Source organism: Physeter macrocephalus, chromosome 20 (assembly GCF_002837175.3).
Source record: "Physeter macrocephalus isolate SW-GA chromosome 20, ASM283717v5, whole genome shotgun sequence".
Taxonomy (NCBI): Eukaryota; Metazoa; Chordata; class Mammalia; order Artiodactyla; family Physeteridae; genus Physeter; species Physeter macrocephalus.
The window spans coordinates 55,344,220-55,365,619 of NC_041233.1; the positions used below are offsets into that span (position 1 = coordinate 55,344,220).

At 38.0% G+C, this 21,400-nt stretch overlaps 1 protein-coding gene across 3 annotated transcripts in view; it reads right to left on the reverse strand.

The window, feature by feature from the left end:
- HPSE2 (heparanase 2 (inactive)) overlaps positions 1-21,400 on the reverse strand; it is a 595,067-nt gene that overhangs the window by 220,272 nt on the left and 353,395 nt on the right. For all 3 annotated transcript variants that reach the window (XM_024121610.1, XM_024121612.2, XM_024121611.2), the window contains one exon: positions 2,677-2,724. In XM_024121610.1, coding sequence (XP_023977378.1) covers positions 2,677-2,724 — 48 coding nt within the window. The remainder of the gene's footprint in view (positions 1-2,676; positions 2,725-21,400) is intronic.

Genomic DNA, 21,400 nt, shown 5'->3' on the forward strand with positions numbered 1-21,400 from the left:
GTTGGTTTGGGATCTAGCAGGCAGTTAGATGAACGTCTGGTCATCTTGTTCTTGTGGCAGCTGCAGTTCAGACTTTGTTAGGGTGAGCCTGTTGTGGTTACACATTAGACTTAAGGCAAATCCTTAGTCCTGGAACATAGACTTTACTCCTGAGGCATGTCTTTTAGTTTTCACTGTAAAGCACAAGGTGTTTATCAAGCCCCTCAATTTGTGAGATTCAAATTCCAATCTCTGTCCCTCATGTGACAGACAGCAGCTGAAATTTCTGTTCAAATTTGTCAGGCTTCCAGCTGTTGTTTTCTCCCAGGCTCCTTGAAGTCTCCCTTAAATATGCACAGTTCAGGGATGAGGCAAAGATTTGAAAGGAAGTTTATATGCATATTTGGTGTTCTGCCCCATAACTCCATCTTTCTGATATTTCCACCTTCTGACTTTTTTTTCCGACACCTCAAATCAATATGACCATGTATTTCTTTTGAGTTTAAAGCCACCTCATACTGTATGGATTCTTAAGTAACCACAGATCTCACCAGTGCCATTCACTTCTTTCAGGAATTGAATAACTTCCTCTAGCTTTTGCTGCCTTTTGATCACTCTTTGTGTGTGTGTGTGTGTGTGTGTGTGTGTGTGTATTTAATTATTGTCCAGATTTATCACTGCTATCTGATACAAGCTATTCCACCATTCCTGTAATTGGAACTTCATCTCACTAACTCTTTCTGGGTTTTCTGCATGGGTTGGTGGGCAGAACCAATCATCAAGTCGTATATCTTGGTCCTGAAAATCCAAGAGCATAAAAGTCCAAATCAAAATAGTCTAACTATATAGATTTATTCATTTATGACTTCAGACTCAGAGTTCTGGTTGTTCAAGCTCCAAGCTCAATATCCTAGTATTGAATTGATTCTTTTGGCTAGATGAATACTGACAAATTCTATTCTCCTTTTTTTTTCCTGACAGTGACTCTTGATTTCCTTTACATCATTAAGAAATTTTCACCTCAGCATTTCTCAGGGTTAGAGAAACATGGCATTTGGCTTTAATTTTCACTGAGTCCTCCTGGCCAAGATTTCTCGGAATTGTTCCATGACTATTCCAAGTCTTGACTGAAAATTATGGCTGTAAGGAATAAATGGTAGAGTCCAGGTGCTACTTGTTGTCCCCAAATGAGTGCTGATCCTGGAGCCAAAAGAAACACAACCCCATGCCTGCTTTGGGGGTATTTTTAGAGTAGTTACAAACACATGATATTTATCTTGAGAGATGGCCAATATTTTTTCAAATAGCTAATAAACAGACTGTATTTACAAAAACGTATTTTTCCTTTATAAAAAAAAATACTGTGCTCACTTCACTGCATTTGTACTATGGAGAGTACTTGAGTAGGGGAAAAAAACTTTCTCTGATCCCTCCCTGTCAGCCATGATAACTGAGCAATGCTTACATTCTTACCCACTAATTTTTGTACACTTCTCATTACTTCCCTTTATAAACACTATAAATTCTCCAGTCTCTTGTCTTTATGCTACATTATCCAGATAGCTTTTGGCGAGGACACTGAAGAGGATTTGAATTCCACCAATAGAATGTAATATTTCCAGTATAGGATCATTGTCTTGTTACCAAAGCAGTAACAGTTAAGAGAAGCCCATGGAGTGAGACAGACCCAACTTCAAGTCCAAAATCTGCCACTTTCTGTGTAATCTTTGGATTTTATACATCTTCCTCTAAGTTGTAGAAAAATATAGATAAAAACAGTCCTGACCTCATTTGGTTGTTCTGAGGATCAGATATGGTAAGATACATAAAGGTTCCTGCCACATTGTTATTATTATCATTGTCGTTATTCCCCCCCCCCCCACCGCCCAGTAAATGCCCAATTAACAGTTGCCTAAATAAGCACTTGTTGAACTGAATAAGTGCTATTCTGGTAAAAGAGAAAACACACAAATTACAAAAACAAGTATAAAAAATAGTAATTGTAAGTTATGGTAAGTGCTATGGAAAAATGAGCTAAGAAAGACAATTAAATAGGTGGTTTACTTTAGATAGGATCATCAGGGAAGGCCTCTTGAAGGAGGTGACATGTAAGCTGAATCTTAAGAGATGAGAAGGAGTAAGCTACGCAGAATATGAAGATAACAGCATTCCAAGCAGAAGGAATGACACATACAAAGTTCTTGAGGCAGACATGCATGTGAACTCTCTACAAACTGAAAGTCCTCACCAGTGTGTTGGGACAGAATGAGTAAGGGCAGGACGGCATCAGACGAGAGCAGAGGCCAAACACAAAGAGCCTTACAGGCCAGAGTAGAGTCTGGCTTGTGGTCTACATGCAAAGGGAAGGCACTGAGGAGTTTTAAGCAAGGGAAGGACAAGATCCTCAGACCCACTCAATCCATGACTCACAACGACAAACTGAAGGAGGATAAGAATTTCTGGAAATATTTGGAACTTGTTGTTTACAGAAACTAAGAGTATAAATGCAGAATAAAATATTTTTCATTATGATTAAAGTTATTGATTGCCAACAACTAATTTTGGAGTTAGTTTTAACTTTTTTATTGGAGCACGAAAGATAGTTTATTAAATTTCAGTTATAACTTCATGACAACTACTTATCTTTCATTTCACAGCATCTGATAATAAGTAAGAGCAAAAATGGTGAATACCTACTGTTGCCAGGTAACTGCATCCACTGTGTTTCCTGCCACCTTCATGAATCTGTAGGAAACAGAAAGAACAAAGATATTGCAACTTAAAGTAAACCATACCCCCAGGGTTAAAATAGAATAAGCTGAGGCAGAGATGAGGCCAATCCTTGGGCAACTATGCTTTCTGAGAGGGCCCACAGCCATGGCCTATCCACAGGTATTGGAAGTTAAAAGGTACAGAAGGTGAAAGAAATCACACTTTCAGCTCTCCACACATCCTTTACCATCTGGAAATCAAGACCCCAAGACAGCATTATACCTACGTCTGTCTTTCCAATCCCATGCCTGATGGCTCCCACATTGCCTTCCCTGTGACCAAAACTCATCTGTCACATTTCCTATTCTCTAAGGATTCTGAGATCTACTAGGAAACAAACGATAACATTTTCCAAGGATGACAACACAACATATGCCTTTGAAAAACCTCAGGCCTCTCCTTCTATAGAGAGCATGGGAAAACCCAACTTATTTATATAAGTATATAAGTATGAAGCACTAACAAATATGCCCTAGTGATGGGCTGCCACAGCTGTCTAAGTGTAGAAACCTGAGCACCACATAGAGAAATTTAACCATTTCTGGAGCAGCTAAGTAGAGAACTGAGTGTCTCGACCAGGATGCTCCGCTCAAAACGGAAACCAGACTTGTTTCCCTGCAAAGCACTGAGCAAAGTCTTGCTAGCAATTTACCACCCTCCTGTGCCCCTTGGGGTTCCACCAGAAACATAGTGACAGGAGAGAGCATCCAAGGCCACACAGATTCCATAAGGTATCATAAACTGCAAGTCTGTGAATAACTCAATTATCGACCTGCCTCCTTTTAGCCATCCACATGTTCTGAGGCCATGTGCTGTCATGACTCGTGTTACTATTTGAGAGAGCTACCACTCAGACACAGGAAATCAAAAGGAACATCTCAGTTCTTTCAGATCTTACTTTCAATTCTCTTTCCTGAGATCCTGGAAGGGGACTTTTCCTCAGACAGGAACAATCTTCCATCAGTACTTCATAAACAAAGAATTTGTCCACTGAGAAGGGAGAAGGATGGTATTTTGTCAAGAACGCCCTACCCCTGCCCTACTCCAGCCTAACCTTGCCAGGAGGACACATGGCAAAGGGTGTGCTTGCACTGCCCAGACAGAGGCTCTGTTTTGCCCTGATGGTGGAAGAGGACTGAGTCTCTGCAGGACTGGGTGAGAGAAGGAGAAGGGATACCAGGACTACTGTTTAGTAGCAGAGTGATGTTCATAAAAGAAGATGAAGAGGACGGAGAGTAGGGAGACAATGAGGAGGGGAAGGAGAAGGGGGAGGGAGAAGGGAAGGGGAAAGAACGGGATGGGGAGGCAGCTTGGCTCTTGCCTGTATGGTCTTGCCTCTTTTTGTCGAGTACCACTCAGCAGTCCAGGAGCAAGAAAGTGGGAAATGGAGCATAGGGTTGATTGAGGAATGAAAGTGGTTGCTGAGCAGGATCAAAACATAAATGGGGACTGGAGGGAATATAACATTTACTGAATACCTATTTAGTACCAGGTATTCGCATGTATTTCCTTCATATAATTCTCAAAATTGCTTTGCTTGGTGAGGTGGATATTATTAATCTCATTATACAGGTTACCAACTTCCCTACTGGCTAGAGAAGTAGTATTTCCAGACACCCTAACCAGCTCATTTTTATGGGATCATGCCACCCCTCCTAGCAGTACTTCTTAGGAAGCAGGACATAGGAACCCTCTGCTTTCGGACCCCACGGATTTCTTTCTCTTCTCCTCTCCTTTCTCCAGCCCAGAAAAATCTCTTGACTCTGGGAGGGTAGCTCCACTCTCCTCACCATTTCTAGCCCTATGCCCAGGATTCTTCCTTTAAAATTCAAAAGCTGGAAAAGCTGTGCATTCTCTTCTCCATCCTGTCATGTGCCACCCCTGAGTCAATAAGCACACAACCAGCTATCTGCTTGAACAGACGGGAGAAAAATGGAAAAGCCCAGGGAGAAGGAAAACAGATTAGGATCCAAAATACTATAGCTGCCACATAAGCACTCTAAGCTGTGGAAACCTGATGGTAATCTTAGAAGTAGGATAAACCAAAAATTAATATGGGGAAATGAAATTTTGTACCCCCTCCCCAGGATATTTTAAAAATTAGAAAACCTAGGCAAACTTAGATACAAGTGTCATTAAAAAAATATATATATACATATATAAATATATTTACATGGGCTTTACTCCTCCAAAATTATTTCTAAAATCTCTGAAAAGTAAAACTGCCTCCATTTACATATAAAAATAACCATAATAAAAATTACACTGACATTTAGAGTGCTTTCTCATTAAAATTTTTTTTCAGCTTCTTATGTATATAATTTCACATAACTCTCAAAACAGCCCTGGTAGGCAGATATTTCTAATTTATAGTGGAGGTTGGTAAGTCTCATAGAGGTTATGCGATTTGTTCAAATTCATAGAGTAGTGCAAACTAAACTCAGGTTTTCTGATTCCAAACCCTATGTTGCCTTCAAGCTGTTTTCACTGAGGCCACGAATTATTAAGATGCAAAAAATAAGTTGAATTTTTGCCTTGAGAAAACACTACCTTATTTTTTGGAAAAAGAATAAAAGGCCTCAGCACCTTCTTTGCTTGTGGCTTCCTCTCACAGACCTGAGCATTTCAGTGTTATTTGTAAGACTAGGTGCTGGAGCAGGTGTCGAAAGGTGACTGACTCAGGGCCTCTGCTATAAGACAATCACAGTAAAGTCAAGAAGACAGACACTGAGACAAATTTGTCTCTTTGTGTTGCATTACTGGTGCAAACTAACTGCTGTGGGAGAGCAGTCAAGGGAGTAGCTAGCTCTACCTTCTATGGTGTTAGAAGAGGGATAAGCATTGAGTAAATCTTCACATCTCACAAGAGGTTGAATCTAGCATTGAAAGAAGGGTAGGATTTTGCCATGAAGAGCAGGCCAGGCATACAGCAGCTTGAGCAAAGCATGGTAGAGTCAAGGTGAGTGTTTTCTCAGGAGTCCAGGATATCTGGATATCAGGGGACAGGTAAGGGAGTGGTAGGAAGTCAGCCTGGTCAGATAACTAGTTGCTAGCCTGTGATGCCAACACATCTGGCCTTTATTCCTTAACATCTCGGTACAAGTCGAGGTCTTCTTTATCTTTGTATGGTTAGCATCCAACACAATATTGTAAAATACAGCTAGCTCCTCCTGCATGTTGGATTTATCCTGTGCTTAAGCAAGTGAGGGTGTGTCAGGATCAGACTTGAGTTTTAGGAAGATTACTCTGGCTATGGTAAAGGTGAAAGGTAGTGTGGTGTGGACAAACTGGAGGGATATGACTGCAGAGTGACGGGAGGCTTTGAAATGTGGGAACGAAAAAAGACACAGTTGAAAAAAACACTGTTGGAGCACTGAAGAGGACTCGGCAGGTGAGTTTAAGTGAGGAAGCGGTGTAAGAGAGAACCCCAAAGTTTTAACTGTGGTAATGCCATTGCCTAAGATGGGAAATCCAGGAATAGACTTTAATGCTGGTGTTGGTGAATGTACTCCAATCCTTCTGAAAATGCCTCAAAGAACTTGAAGTAAATAGTCATTGATGATAACATTCACAAGAAAATTAGGAGGAAAAAATCATCATCAATGCTCTGCCTGGCTAAAAGGCTCTGGACAGGCAATTAAGAACACATCTAATTTGGTGTCTTAGAAGCTGGAAACTTGTTATGTATGATACTATAATCTGGATATCCTCATATGCATTGAATAGTTTGTTCTGCTACAGGTTGATAATTAAGTCTTTAAATAACCTTCCATTATCAAAAGTTACATTATAAAAAGAATGGGAAAACTAGAGTTAGGAACATTTAAGGTAATGCTAATGTTTTCTCCCCACACCCCTCCCCCACCCGCAAAGAAAATCTATAATATCTATAATTAAATATGAAATATACTGGACCCATATGTAGAATATTATATAGTTTACAGAGAAATATTTTTAAATTGAATATAGGAAAAGACCTACCATGATCCTGGATAGGAAAATCAATTATTCTTCCTAACCTAATTTATGGGTTTAATGAAATTGTAATAAAAAAATCCCATCAGATATTTTTGAAACTTTGCAAAATCATTCTAACATGCATCTGAAAGAAGCCAAGAATGTTCTGATAAAACTGTAATACTGAAAAGATATTTATTTGATCTACCATATATTAAAATATACCATAAAACCTGCAATTATTAAAACATTCCTAGGCATTAGTCAGGAGATCTTAGTAAAGAGATCAGGAATTAGTAAGGATATCTATGGAACAGAAGAGATTTTTTACAAAAATTTATATATAAGAATTTATTACATGGAAAAGAATTTAGTATGTGAAAAATTGAAGCATGTTTTTAATAGTGCTACATGATTTGTAGCTATTTGGGAAGACAGTAAAGTCAGATCCTTACCTGAAGTCTTATTTTGTAAAAGAAATAAAAATTAGTAAAATATACTTTCATTTCATTTTAATATTTTTAAAAATTTGTCAATCACTATTTAATATGTTTAGACCAATGATATTATTATCTTAACTTTAGTAGCATATTTAAGCAGTAGAAAAGTTGTTTTAGCTAACTTTACGGGAAAAAATTATTAAATATATGTTCATATGAAAACTGTTGTAAACTACTTTCTTCCTTTTTCCCTCTTGGCAAAATGATGAGAACAACTTCAAACATATGGAAGCATTTTTACACTTATTCTGATGAGGAAGAATCTAATTCAGGAATAATGTCAAACAAAATATGCACTTCCAAATACTACCAGGATGACTAAACATACGTTTGTTTTTTTGAGAAGTGTATAAAACTCATCTAAAATAGAGCAAATGTTCTGTTTTCAGAAGTCTTTGAATGACTGAAAAAAAAAAACTAGAAAAACAAAAACAAATGACAGAAATAACACATAAAGGAAACTGATTAGACAAAACTCCATGGAATAGATATTATAGCCAGTGAATTTGGTGAATTCTCCCCAGACCCATGTTCCCTCTCTGAACACTAGGGTTCTCTGTATCTACCATGTATCTATGTCATTTCCATACTCTGTTTTTATATCTATATTGGCACTGCGGAGGACAACAAGTCCAAAAAGATTATAATTTTCTTTGTTCAAATCTAACATTTATGGATTCTTCTGCTCCTTAGTTTTGCCGGTTTCTCAGAAACTGGCCCAAACCACATAAATGAATAACTTCCACACAGCTGCAGAATGCTCAGCAACAGTAATATTAGAGGTGGAATAACATGCACACAGACTAGTGCTGTCAGGAGTGAAATACCACTGGGAAAGTGAAATTCTGTTTAGGGTCCAGTATTATCCAAGCGTTTTCAACCATCCACCTCCATTCTAATCCCTAGATTTAGGTCTATGAATGAACAAGTAAAAGATGACCCAGGATGTGAATAATGACAAAAAGGAAAGATCTTGGTTTTCCAAGGTTGGATGTCTCCATACCTGAATTATGAAGACAGAAATCCTGGATGATTATTTCAGAGAACAGAAGATGTCTGTCCTCATGCTGACATCCAGTCACTCAAAAAAGGATAAGAGAGGGAAGGGGCAAGGACCTGTACCTAAGAAATTGGCCAGTGCCAGGCAGACCTTTCAGTACTGGGGAATCTTTCCCACTGGAGCAAATATGCTGCTATGGAAAAGAACAAAATATCCCCTTTCATTGTGAGAGTTCCTTTCCTCCCCCAAGGGACCCCAAATCTGGGAGAATTTCTTTCCTTTGTTATCCACCTGCACATATGACGTATCTGAAATGTTGTGGAGCCTTCTCTCCCAGTGCATATCACAGCTCTCTCTTATAATAAGGCACATCTTTATTCATGGTCTTTGGGGTTTGATTTCTGCTTCTGGACCACAGAGTGCAACCCTGAAAACTGGTTTCTGAATTTTGCTCCCAGGAAAGAGGATGAATCCTTCATGGGGAACTGGATGTCCAAATGACTACAAACTTCAGTAAGAGTGTGGCAGCCTGATCCTTCTTTTCCTTGTCCACAGGGAGAATCTTTGGTTATGTAACTAACATGAAAAAGATGTGACAGCCATTCTACACAAAAGCTAGGAAAAACTTGTGAGGAAATTATTCATTTTGAGTTACAGCAAACCAGGCATCTTCTATTTGGTCCAAAGTCACTTACATTTCCATGGCTAATTATATATTAAGCTATACTAGGTTAACTATATATTAAGCTCTAGAAGAAATAAAATACTGATCTCTTTCTTCCCCACCCCCCCTTTTTACTCTCTCCATTTCTCTTTCTCCTTCCATTCCTCCCTTCAAGCCTCCCTTCCTCTCTCCCTCCCTCCCTCCCTTCCTTTTTCTCTCCCCACCCCTATTTATATATAATATTACACTTGCAGTAGGCTGATAAATAGCATGGCTATATGTTCATTGACTTTAATGGCTAGTGCAGCTCTCTATTTAGGCTTCTCTTCTAGCTTATAATTCCTTTAATTTGATAGATTTATAGAGTTTTTAACATACAGGGAGTTGAGAGGGGTGCGACTCTCCACAGAATCTCTCTTGCCAATAAAAGTTACATCCATGAGGCTTAATTTAAGAAGGATCTTAATGAAGAAAGGAAAAAATAAGTTAGCTACCACTTACTGATTGACAGGTACTTGGTAAGCAGTTTACATAATTTATAATCTTATAAGGTAGGTATTATTACTTTCATTTTATAGATGAAGAAACTGCGCTCAAGATCACCCAACTAATAAGTTGCAGAGCTAAGAATCAAATCCATTTCTGACTTTAAATCCCTTGCTTTAACCATGCAGAGATGGCAAATTTGTGATATGTGCTCCCTTTTTCTGAACCCATAGTAGACCTTGGTAATAGATCTCAATACTCTTTCCCTAATCTCAGAATTGGCCTAAGAATCCTTCTCAAGATAGGGTGCCAGGCACTATTACTTGGAACTGGCCCCCAAGATGAAGGCTATTTCATGCTGCTAATGGGGACTTGGGAGGAGGGAGGCTACAGAACAATCTCTGGAATAAAATGGAGGCAGATGTGAGACAATAATACAGAAAGGACAAAATAGGTTTGCTTCATTAGAATGAAGACAAACAGCAGGGGGTTGAGGGATGGTGAAAGAAGATGTTGAAACAGATCTGTAAGGCTATGGCCGGGGCTGGAAGGTGCTGGTTAGGGGAATATTATGACAGACATGTCTCGACAGTCTAAAATGCTGCTGGATTCAGGCAAAGAAGGCTATAACTGACCTGATATGATTTATCCTGGCTGTGGAGCCAGGTGGGAAGGAGGAAAAATGCATCAAGATAACGTGAAGAATTTCACACAGAAAAGCAGACTTTCCAAAAGCTCAAGTCCCGGTATGAAGCTGAGTCTATGAGAGTGAAAACTATGGAACTAAGGTGAAGAGTATTATATATTTTTTCCAGTATGCTAGACCATGTGGCTTCACTCAAAGATGAAAATTCAGGAAAACAGCACCACAAAGTAGAAAGAGCATGGGCCTAGGAGTCAGACAGATACTTGATTTAAGACCTGGCTCCACAACATATTAGCCATGTGACCCTGGATAAGTTGTTTAACCTCCCTGAATGTTTTCAAATGGAGAGAGCCTACTTCCCAAAGGCATTGTGAAGATGAACAAGATAACATACATGAAGAAACAAGGGTACTGCCAGGCACACTGCTGGCACTCAATAAATGTGAGCTTGGTAAATAATTTAGCATTTGTGTACCTCCATTCCTTAATCTGTAAAATAAGATAATAAGACCTGCTATGTCTATATTATAGGGCAGTAGTTCTCATACTTTGGGGTGCAAAGAATCCCTGAAGTCCCTGTTCAAATGCCAATGTCTAGGTCCCATCCCCACACATTCTGGTTGGGTAGGTCTGGGCTGGAGCCTGAGAATCATGCTGCATTTTGCTTTACAGAGATATTTATAGCAGCTTTATTCATAATAAACAACAACCGGACAAAGTGTCCTTCAGTGAGAGAATTGTTAAACAAAATGTAGTCTACCCACACCATGAAACACGACCAGCAATGAAAAGGAGCAAACTATAGACACACGCAGCAACCTGGTTGAATCTCCAGGGAATTATGTTGAGTGGACAATCGAACCCTAAAAGGTTGAGTATTATATTATTCCATTTATGTAACATTTTTGAAATGACAAAATTATAGAAATAGAGAACAGATTAGTGGTTGGCCAGAGTTTTAAGTAAAGAGCGAGAATGAGCAGGATGAAAGAGCGACATGAGATATCCCTGTGGTGATGGAAATGGTCTATATCTTCACTGTATCAATGCCAATGTCCTAGTGGTGATATTGTCCTATAGTGTCACAAGATGTCACTGTTGGGAGAAACTGGATAAAGGGGACTCGGGACCTCTCTGTACTATATCTCATGCTGCATTTTAAAGAAGCTCTCCATGTGCTTCCATTGAGGGAGGACCATGGGCCACACCTTTCACAGATTGTGATCTTAGCAGCACCTGTTAGGGTAGGTCATTCTTGGAGGAAAAGTAGGGTTCTTAGGGAAAGTAGAATGGGGAAGAGAGGAAAGGAATGGAAAAAAAGAAAGTGAGGAAGATATTTCCCAAGACCATATGTGTCAAACCTAAATCTATGTCCCAGGACACCAGTCTCCTCCAATGTTCTTTCTAACCCCAATCTGACTTCTCTGACCACAGAAGAAGGGAGAAACATCCTTCATCATAATAGCCATAACTGATATCCTCGGGCTTGGGTCAGGAATTAGGCTGTCTCTCTAATCAAGAAAGAAGTCCTGTCCAGGAAAAAAAAATAAAAAGAAAAAAAAGCAAGTTTAGAAGTAAGCAGTCATTAGCATAATTCTTAGCTAGGGAGCAGACCTTTACAGTAGCCAGTGCTTCCTTGTTAATTAGCACTGAACAGATGCTGGGAGGCCCTGCCTCTCTCTACAGGCAGAGAAGGAGACTCTCTTCTTATAAACTAAGAGGAATAAATTGTTCTCGCCTCCTGTAGTTTAAGTCATATACTCTTTCACAGGTGAAATAAAACATAACAATTATTAGGAATAACACTGTGATGATTTCTCTGTGTACCACATTGTCCCCGGCTGTGCAATTTCCCACTCCAGACAAGAATGTGGTGTAAGTAGGTTTGTAGGCAGGAGCTGTGATCACCCTCATTATATGCAATGTTACTGTAGCTAATCTTTCTAGTTCTCAATCTCATTCAGTGCTCTGAACTGCTTAGAAGCCTACATTGTGTCATAGGCAAAAAGTCAGAAAAAAACCCTGCCTTTTCCATTTGAAATTCACTTGTCCTTAAGAATTGTAGCTGACATTTCTTTAGGTGTGGACTGTGTCAGGAACTACACTAAGCTCTTTCAATTCATTATCTCATTTAACTTCACAACAAGCCTAAGAAATAGATAATTTCATTAGCCTCATTTTACCAATGAGGAGACCGAGGTTTTAGAGAGATTAAATAATTCAAGGTGACCTAGCTAGAAGCTGATCTGGGTCTCATCTAGTTCTAAAGTGTATGCTCTTTACATTCCTGCTATTACCACCCTTGCCTCCAATCCTGCTATATTGACTTACTACAGTAGAACACAGAAGGCTGTTGATTTAATATGTCTTTATGGAGGAAGGGACCCATGAGGTCAAAAATGCCCAGGGCCCACAAAAGTTGTAATGAGAGCCTGTGTGTCTATGCTTTGAGTACCAGTGGAGTCTATAAATCAGCATTAGGCACTTAGTAGAAGTTTTGGTAATTAGACAGAACTAAAGATAGAAATTCTGGATATAAAAAGGCAATTTTTCTGTTTCTGTTTTGTAGATCATTGAGCACACAGCATACATAATGTGGTCTGCTGTGATAGAAAAGACCATTATTTCCTTCCTAATTCTCCTGCTTTTATCCTTTTAGCCAAAATTGGAATGCTTTCCATAGCTCTCTGGGCCACCATGGGAGTTAAAGGTCCTGTCTAGCTTTCTGTTCTAACCTAGGTTCAGGTTAGAATATGCCACTAGCAACTCTGTAAAATATTAGTATAACTTCCATTCTTCATTCAACAAATTGGAGCACCCACCGTGTGCTAGGCTTTTTGCCAGCACTGAATATATATTAGTAAATACAACAGACAACTTCCTGCTCTCATGGAGTTTATGATCTATAAGCAAAAAATAAACAGTAAATATGCAGTTATAACTTGTGATAAATGCCATAAAGAGAACTAACAGAGTGCACTGATAGAGAATCACTTAGCTAGGCTATTCAAGAAAGAACTCTGATGGGTGAGGAGAAACCAGCCATGTGGCAAGCTGAGAGGACACTCTAGGTAGAAAGAAAAGCATGTGTTGTGCAACCCCCGCTCCCCACCAAAAAAAAAAAAAAAAAAGAGAGAGAAACTTAGCACATAGCAGGCCAGTGAGGCCTAAGTGAAGTAAGGAAAAGGGAAATCTGGAGAAAATAAGAATGAAGAGCTGGGCAGCAGCCAGACTGCTCATTGTAGAGCCTTGTTGGATGTGGTAAGGAGATTAAATTTTATTCTAAGAGCAATGAAAAGTCATTAAAGAGTCTTTAGCAAATGACTGACATCATGTGAATTATGTTTGTAAAAGACTTTCTGGCAGCTGAGTGGTGAATAGACTGGAGAGGACAAGAATGGAAGCAAATAGACCAGTAATGGGGCTATTGAAATGGTCCAAGTCCTGAGTTCTCCAAATTGTAATTCTTTTGCTATTGTTCGCTCTATGGCCATATCTCACCTAAAGCAGGGCTCATATTCCAAGTCAGTGATGTCCAAACATGTTAGTGGAACACTAGTCCCTCAAGATACTCTCGGAAAATAAGACTACGGTCAAATAAATTTTTTAAATTCTGCATGCTAAATCCCCTTCTTGGAGATTCAGAATGTAAACTAATGTAATAAAGATGCTGGAAAGTGTTTCAGTACATTTGTATATCCCAGTATTTCTCAAACTTACTTGACTATGGAAGTTTTTACTTTTTTCCCCCTCCACATAATGTTGTTATCCTGCAGAACTGATATTTTCCAGAGCACATTTAAGTAAATGCTGCCATAATTCATTCTAACCAAGGGTTAACTCCATGTGCGTGGTTTACTGGGCCTCCTCTTCTCCACATCTCAATTTATTATTTCAATGGCTTAGACAATATTTTCCAATTCCATACATATTATAAGAGGATATCAGCCATGTGGGTCATATTTCTTCTCTCTATTTTTACCGCCTATTTTCTGTCAACTGTCCCCTTAATTTTACATTGTAAAGGTTGATAAGGTTTTCATTCTTTCTGTAACCATAATTTTCTTCCTTGTTTCTGGATCTGGATATCCTATGAGACAGCCGTTGGGGATCCTGAACTGATCTTTTATACCAGTAAGATTTCATCCCAAATTTTTTGTCTCTGTCCAGCACTCTGTGTATGGGAGATTTCCTTGATTTTATCTTATAATTCTTTTATTGGACTCTTAACTGCTTTTGGGAGATAAAATTTAATACCATATAATCCCCTCATTAACTGTACAGTTCAATAGTTTTTATTATATTTACAAATTTGTGCAACTATCAACATAATCTAATTTTAGAATATTTAATTTCAAAAAGAAACCCCATTCCCATGAGCAGTCACTCTCCATTTCTCTGAAAACTTCACCAGTCTAGGCAACCCAATCTACTTTTTGTCTCTATAGATTTGCCTATTCTGGACATTTCATATAAAGGAAACCACATACTGTGTGAGCTTTTGTGACTGGCTTCTTTCAGTTATAATGATGATTTCAAGGTTCATCTCTGACAACATGTGTTGGTACTTCAGTTCTCTTTATTTTCAAGTAATATTCCATTGTATGGATTTACAGAATTTTATTTATCCATTCATTGGTTGATGGACATTTGGGTTGTTTCTACTTTTTGGCTATTATGAATGATGCCACAATAAATAATTGTGTAAAAGTTTTTGTGTGGACATATGTTTTCATTTCTCCTGGGTATATACCTAGAAATGGAATTGCTAAGTCATATGGTAACTCTATGTTTAACCTTTCAAGTAATTGCCAGTCTGTTTTCCAAAGTAGTTGCACCATATTATATGCCCACCAGCAGTGTACGAGGGTTCCAATTTCTCCACGTCCTTGCCAACATCTGCTTTTGTATGTCTGTTTGATTGTAGCCATCCTAGTGGATGTAAAGTGGTATCTCACTGTGGTTTTGATTTGCACATTCCTAGTGACTAATGATGTGGAACATCTATTCATGTACTTAGTGGCCATTTGTATGTCTTCTTTGGAGAAATGCCTTTTCAAATCCCTTTTGGTCATTTTTAAACAGGTTGTCATATTACTGTTGAGTTGTAAGAATTTATATGTGTGTGTATATATATATATATTCTGGATATAAATTCCTTATCAGCTGTATGACTTGCAAATATTTTCTCCTATTATGTGTGTCTGTTCACCTTCTTGATGGTATCATTTGATGCACAATAGTTCTTAATTTTTATGAGGTCCAGCTAATCAGTGTTTTCTTTTATCACTTATGCTTTCAGTGTTGTATCTAAGAAATCATTACCTTACATTTATTGGGCTTAATTTCAGCAATTATATATTTAGTTTTAAAAAATATTTTTTGCTCTGTATACAAAATGCAGTATATATAAATATAGTATCTTACTATATCTTTATAAGGATACTAATTATAGCTTTTTACTTTTCTAGTTCTGATCTTGAATTATAATTCTTCTTGGGTCAATTTTTAAAATGTATTTGTCTTGGTTTTTCTCTTTTATGTTACTTGTTTCCTTCTTACATCTTGTGATCTTTACCTATCTATTTATTTTTTAAAATTGGGGACTAAATAGATTCTTCTAGGTAGTAGGTGCAGATTTTTCTAAGCTGTTGAATATATGGGGTTTTTTTTTGATAAGTCTCTCCTTTCCCTGGGATCTCTATTTTGTGGTCAGAGCTTGTTGACCAACACACTTCCCTTTAGAGAGGGAGGAGGGAGGGCACAGATAGCCTTTGGGCCAGGGTATCCCACAGTGCTCTACTCAGCATTTTACTATGCAGAAGCAACTCCACCTTAGCAGTACTAGCTCATCCCCAAGTATTCCGGCAGTATTTTTTTGGTGAAGGCTCCTAACTATTGGTTTGGCATTTGCTAGGAGATAACAGACTGAGCTGTCTTTGCTCTGTAGGCAGAGTAGGGGACTTAAAATGATGGAGGGGAGAGTTTAGTTGTGGGTGTAGTCCCTCTGAAGACAGACTTTCATATTAACCCCTTGGCTTGGTCTCCCTTTCCCACCTCACCCTCTCTGGCCTCTGAGCCTATCTGCAAGACAGATTCTCTATCTTTTCTCAGAGCCCATGTTCTCTGGGTTGCCACTTCCTCACTCTGATTACTCTGTCAACAGGCTTCCATCTGTTTACTGTCTTATAGAAATCTGTGAAAAGTCTCTCATCTGCTAATGATCCCTCTTTCATGTGCTTGTCATTACAGAATTGTTCTTTATCAGTTTTTAATAGGAGTTGGGATGATGTTCCAGAAGGAAATGGAGCTTGTGCTCAGATCACTATCCTGAACTTGAAGCACACCCAATGTAGTTTATTTATTTTTATTTTATTTATTTATTTTTGGCTGTGTTGGGTTGTCGTTACTGCATGCAGGCTTTCTCTAGTTGCAGCGAGCGGGGGCTACTCTTCCTTGTGGTGTGCGGGCTTCTCTTGTTGCGGAGCACGGTGCGTGGGCTTCAGTAGTTGTGGCGCACGGGCTTAGTTGCTCCGTGGCATGTGGGATCTTCCTGGACCAGGGATCAAACCCATGTCCCCTGCATTGGCAGGCAGATTCTTATCCATTGTGCTACCAGGGAAGCCTGCCAATGTAGTTTAAAGTCATCTTTTGTTGCTCCAGAGATACTGTTTCCTGAGCATGAATATGTGTTCATTTTGGTGTAACTTCTTTTTGAAAACCTCCCTTTTCTGCATGTGATGGCTCTTGAAAGAGAGATGCTAACGTTCAAAAGGTGGAAGTCATCCTTTATTAGTTCCTCCTATTCTCTCACCCCCACCTTGCTGGGATATGCATCAACAAAGCAAGTCTACCTTAACTTCTCTCCATCTCTTCTGCCATTACCTTAACCCAATCACACACACCTCACAGTGAAAACCCTCCTTACTGAACCCTTTTGATTTCTTACTTTTGCACCTTAAAATCTATTTGGCACACAAAACAGAGTAGACTCTGGTACATGTTGCTGCCCTTATAAAAACCCTGTAATAGCTTTCCATTGCTCAGAGAATAAAATACACAACATCTTTTCCATGGTATACATGGTTCAGTAATGATCTGGTCCTTGCCTGTCCATGCATTCTCACCTCCTACTGCTCTCCTTTTGCTCACTATAATTCCCATCTTTCTATTGCTCAAATGCCTTAACCTTGTTTCTGATTCAGGACATTGACAAACATGACCTACCACCTCTATCTAAAATTTTTTTCACTCTGATATTTGAACAATTGGCTCCTTCTTATTCTTTTGTTCTTGGCTTAAATAAATTGTTCCTCAGGTAAGTCTTCTCTGATCACCTTGTCCAAATAAATCCTCCAACTCCAGGTATCCTGATCATTTCCTTCACATAATTATACACAATTTGGGATAATTTGTTTTCTTATTTACTGTGGCTCTGTCTTGCTAAGCTCCAAGAGGATAAGAGTTACTTTGGCTTTATTCATCAATATAAACCAACACTTAAGCAAGGATCAAACATGAAATAGCTGTTCAATAAATGTTTATTGAGAGATAATTTAGTATTCATCTCCCTATAATTTAAATGCCCCCCAAAAAGCCTCAGTAAACATGCTTTCAATGAATACCTGCTTTTCTTGTCACATCACCAAAAAACAGATTAGGTTCTTACTCTATAGTACATACAGCAATAAACTCCAAATAAGTTAAAGAGCCTAACATTGAAAATTAAAACATTTTTAAAAGGCTATGTGAAAATGAAATAGTAACTTTATCCTAACTGTGTAAGTAAAGAATCAGAAAAGACAACCAACAAGAAAATGGATAAGAACAACTATAATAAAGAGTAACTTCTGAAGCAATAAAAACATATTTCAAAGTAATAAGAAAAGCAATACATTAAGATAAAATTGTCATTACATAGATGATGCATAAAAGTTTACAAAACAAAAGCAGAGGAAAATAATAAAACCCTAAAGAACACTACTTATGCCTTTAGATAAAAATCAATAACTGGGAAGAGCCAGTTCCTGAATGAGGAAATGAAAATAATATAACAAGCATTTTATTAAGTACTTCCCATATTCCAGGCAACATGATAGTATCTGAAGACACAAACATGAAGATTCTATCTCTGTTTGTTCATATCCTAACTGGGAAGATAGTCCTATATAGTCCAGTAAATACCTAAGTAGTTTTAAGCTTTTTTAAGCTTAAAAATTAGTTTGGCTCTATAAAACTAAAGCTATTCCTAGATTCTGAAGGCTACAGAATCAATAAAACATAGACCGAGTCTTGACCTTAGTCTACAGTCTGTTAGGGGAGGCAGATAGGTAAATAAGTAAGTTATCATCAATTTCATAAGTGCTATAGCAGAAAAATAAAGTACCATATAAGGACAGAGGAGGTGATAAGAAATCCTGCATGAAGATGTCAGAGAAGATCTATTGGAAAGAAGAAAAATAACAGAAGAGAGTGGTATTCCAAAGAAAACGACACAAAATTAAAAGGTGCAAAGGTAAAAAAGTGTGGCATCTTCTAAGATGGACATATACTTTGATGTACTAAGTGCAGGTTGTGCAAGGGTGTGTAGCTACTGACTAGCTGCAAAGAAGGCAGGTACTGGACCCTAAAGGCCAGGGGTACATGTGAAAGGGTTTGGATTTCAAGCAAGAGTGACTTGACCACATGTTGCATTTTTAAAAAACTACTCAGAAATCTGTAAGGAGAAATTAGAGTCTGAGACTAGATATGGAAAAATTGTTTAGGAGGAAAAATGATAAGGTTTAAAATAAAAATGAAAGGAAGATGGGATATGAGTGATACTAAGAAGTCAGAAATAACAAAACTTAATAACTAACTAATGGAGACTGTGAACAAAGGAGAGGAATGAATCTAAAATGACCTCCTGGTCTGTGCCTCAGGCAAAATGGTTATTGTGTCATTAGTCAAATGTGGAATAAGGGGAAAGGAGACAACATAAAGTTTTGGAAAATGTTTGGTTCTTTTCACAGTTAACAGGATTCAAATTTAAACAACCATGAGGTGCAATCTTGAATTAATTAAAATAGAGTAAATTAATAAAAATAATACTCAATGTTGTAGAGTATTGGGAAAAAGATACACTAATACATTGTTGCCCTTCAACCTGGTGAAACTGTTCTGGAAAGAAATTTGGCAACAAATACAAGAGCCATAAAAATTATTATATACAGTACTTTGACCCAGAAACCCAGCTTTTTGGAATATAGCCCAAGGCTGTAATTCAAAAGAAATTTTAAAAAAACCTATTTGTATAAAGATGTTTACAGCTGTGCTATATATTACAGACAAAAACCGGAAACAGCCCAAATGCCTAGCAGTGAGGGAATGCTTAGCCAGAATTCAGTACATTAATGCAATGGAATATTTTACTGGTATTAAGAATGACAAATATGAGAACTATGTAGAAATGAGGAAGGGGCAATATAAAGCAGTGAGCAAAAAATGCAGAATTCAAAATGATGCATATACAATGATCACAACTACATAAAATTATATCTGTATAACCAGGAGGATTGGAAAAACTACAGAGCTGGTAATTTAGAGTGCTGACATTTTTGTTATTGTTGGTTGAGTCACTGGGAATGTTTATATGTTTAAAGTTATATTTTACTGTATATTTAGTACATATACATTAAGAAAGGTAAATACCCATTTTTTCTGGCACATAAAAGAAAAAAAATGTTCAATACCTTTCCTTCTTGCCCTATGTAATTTTTTCTAGCCTCTTGAGTGCTATTAGTTTTCGGATGTATGGGGAAGTAGGCCTCACCACTTGTCACCACACCACCCAGTCACATGATCATTTCTTTCATCTGTTGCCAGCTATTGTGTCCAAGTTCTTGACTTATTCACAACAAACTAGCATCTATGTGCCCAGAATTACACCATGTACACAAACTGGGATGCCTTAACTATACGTTATATACTGGGTAGAAGTGTCTCCTCAGTATGACTTTTTAATCTCTGACATAGAAAAATATTTGTTTCTTACTTTCTGTTACCCTGGTATAATTGTCCCTACATTTAATGAAGGCCAATTCCTCTGGATTCCATTTCTTCTAGCCTTAAAGAACGTCTCATTTTGGTTATATCATTGATCTCTTGTATCATCTATCTCTTCTCTCCTGGATAAGTCTCAAAATACAAACCTGTTCTGCTGTCTCCCACATTAAATTAAAGGGGAAAAAAATGCCATTATCTTCCTTGACCCCAAATCTCCCTTCATTTTTCTACTTTCCTTCACAGTAAAAATTCTCCTAAGAGTTGTCCACATTATTGTTTCCAATTTCTCACCCTCCATTCACTCTTCAAACTATTGTGATTGACTTCTGTTCCACCCCTCCGCTGAACTATATTTCTCAAGGTCACCAACAACCTGCATGTTGCCAAGTTCAATGGCACTTTTCTGTCTTCCTATTACTTGACCTCCTGGACTTCTAGCAGCACTCCCTCCTTATTTAAAACTCTCTTTTCTTGGTTCCTACACCTCAATCTCTCCCTTTCCTCTTACCTCTAAGGCTATCCCTCTTTTCTCACATCTCTAAATGTGATAGTTCCTCTGGGCTCTCTCCTAAGCCTCTGTCTCTTTTCTTTCCATATTCTAACAGATCTCTTATATTCCCATGGATGGCCTTAAATCTCATTTGCATGTTAATGACCACCAAAATTAATATCTCTAGCAGAGACCTTGATCCCTTGACTCATATTCAAGGATATACTTGACATCTCCATTTAGATTCAAGCACAATAAACATAACATGAAACCTAAAGTCATGATTTTTTTTCCCCAGAACCAGTTATTCCCCCAATCTTCCCATCTTCATAAATGATAATAACATCCATCCAGTTACTTACACATCCCTGTGTCACATCACCATACACTTAGCCAATATATCAAGTCCTGTGGTTTCTACCTCCAACAATATATTCCATTGCCACAACCCAATTCAGGTTCCCGTCATTATGTGCACTCCTACAACAGCCTCCTCACCGATTTCCCTGCCTCCTCTCCAATCCATTTTCCATAGAGGAGACACAGCATACTTTTTGTATAATAAGTCAAATTATTTCTTTCCCCAGCTTAAAAACATTCAATATTTATCTCACTGCACTTAGAAGAAATTCTAAGCCCTTCACTATGCCTGTAAGTCCCTATATAATATGACTCCTAATTACTTCTCTAGCTATATCTTTCTTTAGCCAATCTGGCCCTCTTTTCATCCTTAGGGCCTTTGCACATGCTTATCTTTCTTCCAAGAACACTGATACTGTTTACTTCTCATTTTGTCTAGTTAACACCTTACTCATGCTTCAGATTACACTTTATTTATTTTTAATGAATTTAAAAAAATTGA